This window comes from Micropterus dolomieu, linkage group LG18, assembly GCF_021292245.1.
Source record: "Micropterus dolomieu isolate WLL.071019.BEF.003 ecotype Adirondacks linkage group LG18, ASM2129224v1, whole genome shotgun sequence".
Taxonomy (NCBI): Eukaryota; Metazoa; Chordata; class Actinopteri; order Centrarchiformes; family Centrarchidae; genus Micropterus; species Micropterus dolomieu.
In genome coordinates, this window is record NC_060167.1 from 9,241,626 (window position 1) to 9,252,212 (window position 10,587).

The 10,587-nt window shown below is 37.7% G+C and overlaps 1 protein-coding gene across 1 annotated transcript; it reads left to right on the forward strand.

Annotated features, from left to right (window-relative positions):
- Positions 1-8,454: 8,454 nt before the first annotated feature.
- pth4 (parathyroid hormone 4) lies at positions 8,455-9,284 on the forward strand. The gene is made up of 2 exons (XM_046075074.1): positions 8,455-8,540; positions 9,014-9,284. Exons 1-2 carry the CDS (start codon positions 8,455-8,457, stop codon positions 9,282-9,284), a joined length of 357 nt encoding a protein of 118 aa, XP_045931030.1.
- The last annotated feature ends 1,303 nt before the right edge of the window (positions 9,285-10,587 follow it).

The window sequence follows — 10,587 nt, forward strand, 5'->3', positions numbered from 1 at the left end:
GTGTCACCTTCTCCCTCGTTCACTCTCATCCTGTCTGTTTTCTATCAAACATCCTCCTCCTGTTTGCTTCAATCTATGCAACAGAATCCTCCAGTTCGACTCCAGTGGTTCATTTTGGTTTCTCACTTTCTCTCCCTCACTCTGTCTGCTCGTCTCCGTCTTTATTGACTTTTTATTTTTCAGTTCTTTCTACAAACAGAACCACGAAACCTGTACATTGATGTATGTATGTATGTGTGCAACAGGTGCACACACCCACGTTGTTTTCTTTACTCTTTTGTAAGATATGATCGTGTGGAATGCCTTAGTCTTAGTGTCATGTCGTTTGAACTTAAGCTGAACAAAAGATGATAATCAAGCAACTGAGTAAAAGTTGTTACATAAGTATATATATAATATATAAATATATATAAATATATAAAATCTATATACATAAAATAAAGCCATTGGAATTTGAAATAAATCTGTGTCAATTTGTGATTTATTTATTTATTGTTGAAGATTAATTTCATACAGATTTTCTATTTATTTACTATTTAAATTGATTTGTTTTCCTTCCGACTGACAAGTTGATAGGAATGAATGATGCCCTCTCCTGGGAGAGGTTTGATCTTAACACCTCATGAATTTATTAAATGTATCAACGCACTTTGAACTGAAATCACAAAAACCTGGACGCTTTAGTCAAGAACATGATTTATTGTCTATAAAGAAATCATCCTGAGTTCTGCAAGATTATGATGAAGGACTGACGGAACTTGAGGTTTAAATCGGGTGAGAATCTATATTTTTCTTACTGTCAACATATCCCATAAAAGACCCAAACCAACAATGAATTGATCCACTAACAAGTGTGTATATCCAAAGTCTGATGTATCATATTCCTCTGTGCCATAGAGCTCTATTTTTGTCCAGAAATTATTAAAAACACATCAGTGAGTCATACTGTTGCACTGGGTGGCATAATCCTTCATTATCATGAACACACACTGTAATTTATTTTGACTCAATCACACACATACGATGCTGCTGCTCCTGGAAATACTCACTACAGCACCAAACGTGGTTCAGTGGTGGTGGACAAAGTATTCAGATCCTTTACTTATGTATAAGTACTATTATTCAGTTATGGCTTTTGGTTTTAGAGTGCTATCCCAGGTTTTTCAGTGACCCCATCTAGCCACCTGTAGGAAAATTTTCTGGGGGCGCCACTGATGTAGTGGAGTAGAAGTATAAAGTGGCGTGAAAAGAAAATACTCAAGTAAAGTACAGGTAATTCAAATTTGTACTTAAGTACATCACTTGAGTAACTTAGTTACTGTCCACTACTGGGTTTAATCTGCCGCTGAAAATAATCAACAACAAATGCTTCATTTCCTTTTTTCTCCTACCTTTTCTATTTCCTTTTTTTATAATTCAAACAATATATACAATACAATACAATATATATTTACGTCTTCAGTAGGAACCAATGGGAGTGAAAGACAGGAAGTCACAAAGTATTGATAGACAAATGAACACGTTTTGGTCTTTTTATGGGATTTATTGACAGTAGAATAAAACCACATTTATCCTTTAATAAGAATAGCATGCCTGGTTTTACTAACTTTGAACAGGTTTATTTTGTAATATTTTAATTATGTTACTGGCTTAACTCGCTCACCTATACTTACAAAATAATGAGATTTCATTATTGTGTATGACTGCTGTGTGTGTGTAATAATGTCTAGAATTTATGATCAAAATGCTTTGTAGTTGGACAGCCAATGAAATAAGTCATTGTCATAGTGATCACTCTCACTGCCTATTTCAAAGTAGTTGTCCAAGTTGCATCTTTCCGTAAAGTGTTTTATGTTCTGAATAAAAACTTAAAAAATAAAAGGATTATCTTCTCAGATACAGAAATGACGGCTGATGAGCAGCAGAGAGCTCCTGTGCATGATTCATACACAGTAATCTTATTTATATGGTGGACATCTTGGACCACTACGCTACCATGGAAACCCAGCTGTTATCAACACCTGTTACAGTGAGCAGTAATACTGAGAGAATATTCCTGTACTGTTCCCACCACTTAGATGGTGATTGATCCAACTTTTAGATTCAGAGACACAACAACTTCTGGCCAGATGTTGATATTGCTTCTAGCTGTAGATTGACTGCCCCCGACCTGGGAGTCAGGACCACGCAAGATAAATCTGAGGGGTCATTAAGTGATGTACAGGAAAGGAAAAGCAGAAGAAAAATACTTCTACAGCACAAAATTGTGTGTATTTAGTCTGACTGAAGCTTTTTTTCTTAGGTTTAGAAAGACTCACGGACAATCCTCTTGAACTCGTACCTTTAGATTCATTTGCTTGAAATTGACCCGAGGATGGTCAGATCCAGTCCAAACAGACTCAAGGATCAAAAGATCCGATCCAAAATGCAGTGGATCTTAGAAAACTGAAATAGAGAGGGATCTCCGGTATCAAACATACTGACACACAGACCTGAGACCTGCAGCAATACAAAAGGACCCTAGATCTCATTAGACTGAATATCATTAGGACTTGGTCTGATTCGGGTCCTGGGTCAGGTCTCGGTTTCTATGAACCAAGTGGACCCATGAAGACTTCATTTTACATTTAAAAATACAATGTCAAAAAATACTTACTGTATAATATTTTAATGATCCCATGACCTTTCCTTTAGAGCCATCTTCATATCAGCTCAGACAACTGTGGCTGTAATGAACACAGCCACCTCTAGGGGGCGCTAACAAACAGTCCTAATGTATTGTATGTTACACATAGACACATCTTGTGTTTTTAGTCTCCTTTTAAATGTTCAGCTCCAGGTGTGGTGACAAGACTTCCTCTTTCTCAGCAGCATCCAGCTACTGAGTGCAATACTGCCACCATGTGGATACTGGCTGCTTTACACCTGAGGGACCTCCTGCTACAGAACACCAATAAACCAAGCTGTGCTTGTAAAGTACAAGCATGTCGAATACTGTACAGTACTTGAGTAAATGTACATAGTTACATTCCACCACTGCTGATACTTGACTGCTCTGTGACACGTCTGCTGCACTTACCAGTTAAACTGAAATGTAGTTGAGATTTATAAATCAAGAGCTTCAACTTCTCATGTCTTTGTTAACCCTGACAGTTCAGTGCAGAGCTGCAACAATGCGCCTACTGATCCAGACAGGAGAACAATCCACTGTTTGTCAGTACCAGTACTCCGTTCAGATAAACACCATGACACGGGTCAAACCAACAAGGTCAGTCTGTCTCCCTCATGGCTCCTCTTTTGCCACAGTTTGGACAGTGGTGGTGAACACTGTAAAAATACTCCTTACAAGTAAAAGTCCTGCTTTAAAAATGTTACTTAATTTAAATTATGCAAGTATAATCAGGAAAATGTACCTAAAGTACTAAAAGTAAAAGTATTCAATGCAGAAAAAAATCCCCTGACTGTTATTATATACTATATCTTTAGATTAGTTTTATTTACACATTAATGTAAAGGCAGGATTTTTACTGCTGTAGTTGTTCAGGTGGAGCATTTTTTTGGATTGCAACTGATGATTAGCCTATTTTAATTAGGGATTAATCTGCTTGTAAGTTTCTCCATTAATTGATTGACTTAGTATGCAAAATATCTAAAAATAGTGAGAAATGCTGTCACAGTTACCCATAGCCCTAAGTGACATCTTCATAATGTTTTGTTTTGTCCAGCCAACAGTCCAAACCTCAAAGTATAAAAAATTAATCAAGATTATTAATACAACTAAAAGGAAAAGCAGAAAATCTTCACATTTGAGACCCTAACTATTAAATGTTTTTGCATTAATGAGAATGACTCAATCAATCAATGGAGAGCAAAATATACTAGTCAACAGTAAAAGTACTCTAATTGCAGAAAGGCCCATTTCAGAATAATATATATAATAGACTATTTTACAATTTCTGGATTACAATTGATAAATAAAGTGTACATTACTTTAATGTTGCAGCTGGTAAAGGCGGAGTTAATTTGAATTACTTTACATATTGCTGGGTATGTTAACTTAACAATAACTTAACAATATTGTGTATTAATCTAAATCTGCAAAGTAACTAACTATAGTTGGTAGAGATGGTAAAAAGTATTAATTTTTTGCCCTCAAAATGTTGTGGAGTAGAAGTATAAAGTAGCATAAATTACAAGTATCGCAAAATTGTACTTAAACACAGCATCTGAGTAAATGTTCTTTCCACTACATCATCTGCAAAAGATACAATCTGGAGGTCAGCAAACGGGAAATATTAAGATTTCTCACTTTTCCATGTTAAAATCTTTTCTTATCTTAATTAAAGGTCTAAGAATAGAAGTTGTCTATTGAGTAACAGCTCTGATATGGCTGTAGGAGAGTGAGTAGTAACTCTGAGGCTGAGGTAAAATTACACTAAATTACATCCTGCATTGTTTCCTTTAAATCCCTGGTGTACAAGAAGGTAATCTGAATCCAGTGTGGGAATGGCTCCACCAGTAGCAATGAAAACTATTATATAAAAAGGGTAATTACATTCACTTGCTGTTGCTGAAAAATGCAGACCACAAACATGGGGTTTGATTTAATGAAGACTACTCTGAGCAGCAATAGTCAACCAGACACAAGGATTTACCCTACATCTGCCAATTTGTTGACATTTTAGTAAGTTATAGGTTGTTAAAGATTCAAGTTTTATTTGTGTGGACTCCTTAAAAAGCCCTGTACACACATACAGGTGTTTTCAATTACTCTGGCTGATTAGACATATAGTCGGACTGGCTAAAAAGAGAAGTTAACTGGAGCAGGAAAGAAATTCTGCTGCTGGTGGACGAGTCACATCAGGGAAACCATATAATGGAGAGATGTTACTGCCACAGCGGTAAATTCAGACAAGTGACTGCAAACAAAATCAATGCAGCTTTATTTCTTATTTGATTAAAAACAAGTAAAGTGGTGTAAAATCTTATCAAATGTTCAAATTAAATTAATATAGTATTGGTTCAGCTAACATATAATTCATCATATAATCACTCTAAAACATGTGTCAGAAGGTTTGTGCGTATATGGCAAGCCAAAGTGGTCTAAAATGCCTGGTCGGACGTCTGATTGCACACTGAAGTCAAAAGTGTTTGATTTGACAGCCTGCGTGTTTTGAGTCACACAGATTATCATCGTGTAAACAGGTTAACCAAACAGGCAGTGCAAACATTTGTTTGAAGTATGAAAATAACGTGTTAGAAGTGTTTACACAACAACATTTACTTGTTCTTGAAGCTGTCCCATTGGCAAATTAGACGTTTTAATCAGTTATGATTTATAACATAGTTTCAGAGATCACTTCACTTTCAATTCAATATAGAAATGTTAAAGGAAATAATTTCAATTCACAGATATCATAAGAGAGCAGCACTGTAAATATACTGGCAACACAACTGATGATAAACCTACACAGAAATTTAACATGGGAGAAGTATGTCTTTAGCATCCTTTGATCACATGAATAACAAAGCATTACACCAAAAGCAAATAGGCGACTAAAGCCCTAAAAGTCAGTACACGCTTTTGAAGTGCAATTTTGAGAACAGTAAAGGAAGAGCACGTACGTTTACACTTTGGACACTTCAAAGACGTGTTTGAACTGCCTGTTAGATTTACCTGTTTGCACATTCAAAGCGTGCATTTTTGACAAACATTAATGGCAAATTGCACATCAAAAACACAAATCTTTTCATGAATCCAAAGAACACATCTAAAAAGGTGCATTTTTGTTGCAAATCACATGTAGAATACGTCATCACACTCTTTTGACGTGGCAGTGTGCAATCTGATGCCTGACCAAGCAATTATGACCACATTGGCTTGCCATAAATTCACCTCCGCCATCTTGGAGTATCGGCAAGTAGTAAGAAATCTGATCAGCAGCTGTCCTACATTTGTAAGTGGGAATCAAGTGCACGTTTTAATAAATACAGGCCCTGCTTTAATCTGTAAAACACAACTTGAATGTTGGGTTTGAACAAACACAATGAGCCAAACCACAATCTGATCAACCTTGTGCTTCCTGCTTTTAAAAATGTTGACCTTCATCTGTTAATTTCTTCTCTTTTTCCTCTTCTTTTTCAGCTTCACCACTTCTCTCTTTCCTCTCTGCCCATCTCCATTTGTCTTTGAATTTCTTCACACCATGTGTCATTTACTCTCTAATGGACTAAATCACTTCTCGCCCCACCTCTGCCCACGAGCCTCTAACTGCAGCCTACATTTCTCACTGGGAGAAACTCGTCCTGGAAGGTGTTGTTAAGACAACGCTTCTAACGGGGACCTTGGTGACACCGCGGCAACCAGACTCCAGTTTATTTGGGTTCATTAGTGTGGTGATTTTAATGTCAAGGAGCTGGAGAAAAGCTCTAGGTGACAAGCATCTTAACTACAGAGAGAGTGTTTTTAGAAAAGTTTAAACCTGAACTGACAGTTTGCTGAGGTTCAATTCATCATCACTGACTCATTTCTGTTCTTCTCCAGCCTCAACATCAATAAACCAGTCAGCCCCATTTTTCTAAATTCCTCTTTGTCAGGCGCCTGAATCTCTCCCAGAGGAACGGGGCGGATTAGACCAGAAAAAGGAAAAATTATAATCCCTCAATTGAATTCCAACCTCCTTTTCAAAACACCTGATTATGTAAAGAGTATCAACGAGTGTGTAAACCTCCTCCACTGTCACCCCGAGGTGCAGGAGGCTGTTTGGAATTGTATTGACACAAATAACCCTGGAAAATGTTTGATATTTTCCCTCCAAAGACAGAAAATCACATGTCAGAGAGATGACGATTCTGACGTTTGTTTCATTAGCAAATCAAACGCCCCACTTTGAATTTGTTGTGACTCTTAAGCCTGTTGGAGTTCTGAATTGTGTGTGTTTGTGTGTGTGTGTGTGTGTGTGTGTGTGAGTGTGTGAATGTGTGTGTCAGGGGGCTTTATAAAAGGTCTGTAGGTCGAACCTGAAGTCAGTTTAGTGTCTGATCATAAGAGAAGCTGCTGTCACCAACAGGGACAATGTAAGTACCTTTAAATGACTTTGCAAAGCTTGAAGTTATGATTTTTTTTTTCTATTTTAATTGTCAGTTTTAATTCAAATTTAGTTTTTTTAGTTAAGCTTCTGTAACCTTGATTTTAACCTTCCTTGGATAACTATGACCTGGATGAATGAGAACCTTTACAGACTGTAATCCGTGTTTTTATTCTATTCTGTCAAAATTTACATCTGTAAAGACGGTGATTTATGTACGACAGGTCTGTCTCTGTGGAACAAGCAAACTCTTAAAGTTAAAAAAGTATGACTTTATGTATTTTACAGTTAAAAAGCGAACTTTAAAATTCAGTTTAACTTTCTAAAATTGTATTTTTTGTTTGTCAGATTAACGTGGCATAAAAAAAGGAAAATGAATGAGTAGACAATCAGAGTAATATTCATTTCTATTAGTGGATGGAAGAAGACAAACACACAGATGTCATTCTGAGACATTCACGAGGCTGTTTTAATATTTAGATTTATTTCTTTTCTCATGGTTTGCTGTTGAGATTTGGGAGACTCTGGGGACTCTTATCTTCACACCTGCTTTCAAGAACCACAACCTTTTAAACATTTGCCATAAATTTAAAAAAACATTGTTCAAATATAAAGAAAAACTTGTAGACCCATGTTCAAATCGAGGTAAGGTGACTACTCGCTCCCTTCGCTACATATGGTGTCAGAAGTTGGATGGATTGCTTGCCATCGGAGGTGTGCCCAGTGTGAACCGTATGACTGGGGGATGTGTGAGAGATGCCTTTGTTGCGCATGGAAGGGCTTCCTGAAGGGGAGGGCAGTGTGACGGATAACTGTCACTACGGTTAAGTATGCGCTCTGACTGCCGTACCAACGACTCTGGCCCTTTAGCGTTGTGGTCAAAGTTGCATGTTTGGTACCCTGTAGACCTGTGTTCCGATCCGGGTGGGGTGACTACTCTCTCCCTTTGCTACAAACATCCACAGAAACAGGTCAAATCTCCAGAGTTTCAGCGACTTAGGAGGAGTTTACATTGGACAGTTAAAAATGTACTCGTGGTGGGATGTTCTAGGCAGATTCCAGCATATATAGATTAAATCAAGGATATTCACTGTGGATTTGTGCCTTTTTTGGGGTACTACACAGTCAAGTCTTTTATCATTTTGTTTTTTTTGCTGTAAACATAATATATGTGACCAATGATGAGAGGATGCAAGTACTGTAGATACTTCAAGTAAATACTTCTTCAGGGTTCACGAGCCAAGAACTGCTGATCTGACTAACTGACATGAATCTAGAAGCGAAGTGTTTCTTGATGCTCCCTGTTCTTTTTTCTTTTACATGGAGAGTTTTGATGTGATTGTTTGTTGCTGTTGTGTGACAGAAGATGCAGATGTCCCACAGGCCTGTGCAGTGGCTCGCTGTCATGTTTCTTGTCGTCTTTACAACCACCCAGTGTCAAGAGAACGAGAGGTGAGATGCCTAATTTTGACATTTTCACTTCTTGCAAGCTGTGAAGGATTTTTAATAGCTCTGACACAAAAAGTGAAGTAACTTAATAAACGTAGAAGTAGGAACATGTTTGGTGTGCTTCAGCTTTATCTTGATATGCCAGGTGGATGGATTATTTCAGCAAAGGAGAAGTGCTCACTGACACAGATTTTGACAGATTTGTAAACAATATTTGAGAGAAATAAGCCTTTTGTGTACATAGAGAAAGTCTTAGATCTTTGAGTTCAGTTCATGATGAATGGGGGCAAAAACAAAAGTGATTTGTTTATAATTTTGTTCAGTGTAAGTAGTTTTCTTTGCTTCCATACATGTATTTTGAATCTAAATGTATTTGGATAAAACGTCTGATTTCTGAGTGTTAACTGAATTGTGAGGACCTGTACTGAGGGTGTACCAGTCCTGAATAACAGATCCTTCCCGCTCTCTACGTGCAGTCGCAGAGCTGTGAGCGAACACCAGCTGATGCATGACCGCGGCCGAAGCATCCAGAGTCTCAAAAGACTCATCTGGCTGTCCAGTGCCATCGAGGGTCTCCACACTGCCCAGACACGTTCTGCTGCTTTCAATCCCACAAAAGCCCTGGACCTGGCTCTGAGTCCGGCTCTGGTCCCTGCTGCTGGGAGCTCCCAGCCCACACGGGCACAGAGCCTCCTGAGAGACTTCTTTAATCCATATCTGACTCAACTGCCCGACAGAGAGCCCTAACATCACACTGATGCACAAACATGAAGCTACTGTACACATTCATGAAAAATAATTATTTCTGTCCATCGTTTTAACAATGAAATCCCTAAAAGCACCACGACAAGAACATCTATAGTGCCAAGACACCCATTCTCTGTCAAGATTTCTTTGAGTTTGAGCTGCCTGGAGGTAGTTTAGCAGTGGGCCGTGCCACAGAAACACTTTTTGTCTTAAAGTATAATTACATTATACATTAAGGACATGGTGACACAACCAAAAAATGTAAATGTTTTCAAGCACAAGATGATTTACAGTTTTGACTTAAACGCGACAGAAACATCATATCTGAAGGCCCACATGGGATAGTAAAAGACCTGCGCCACTCATCAGTACCAAATGTTTTAACTAAGTTTAGCACAAACATCCACTTTTATTATCAGTTTGAGCGCGGACAGACCACTCACCGATTCATCTGCTCTGTGTCTGCAGACAGTTAGCTAGTTAGTGTTAGCTACCTGGCTAACAGGTGAGGGACAGCGTAAAAAAAAGTATAATCTGCACACGTCTCATGACCAGACATGATGACTTGTCAACAAACACAAAACTCAGGACAGTGTGTAGAGTAATTTGGATCATTACATTACATTAATTTCCATTTTATTACTAAGCCATACTACTATCATATTTACTTTTGCTCCTTTATAATCACACTTCCAGACTACAAACTGCAGCCTCACTTTCATACACAGTTCACACTCTGTGGTCGCCCTGCTTAACATGTATTTAATACCCATATCAGACCTGTGACCGCAGCTTTGTTGGACAGAGGGCTAATGTGAACGTAATGTTAGTGACATTTGAGAAAGAGTAACGTCTCATACACATAGACTGCAGCTCTTCATTTGAATCTGAATCCTAAAAATTGGTTTCATATACCTTGCACCATACACACACATCTGCAGAGAAAAACTAACGCCCCTGAATTTTATTTTTTATCAACATAGTGAGGAACGCTTTTTAATGAATGAATTAGCAAAATACCACATTTCTTTTTTTTTTTCTAAAATCCAAAAATCTTCAATAGTATTGCAATACTTTATCCTCTAAAATATTATACTCTTTTCATGGTTATGTTGAGGCACTCACAGCACTTGGTTATGGTTAAGGAAAGTTGTTAAATGTTGTTAAATATTGAAAGAGTCCAAGGTGACATAAAGCATGAGACAGGACACATTTACCTCAATTACAAATAACCAAAGCCACAACATTTCCCGTACACCATTGCTTTTGTTGCCTAAAGCTAGAATTATGCTTCTCCTGGCTG

What these genes read in the sequence shown, in the direction of transcription:
- pth4 (XM_046075074.1), top strand. Translation starts at nt 8,455, where the DNA reads ATGCAGATGTCCCACAGGCCTGTGCAGTGGCTCGCTGTCATGTTTCTT. An exon ending in CAGTGTCAAGAGAACGAGAG is followed by an intron (nt 8,541 to 9,013) that starts GTGAGATGCCTA and finishes CTCTACGTGCAG; the next exon opens with TCGCAGAGCTGTGAGCGAAC.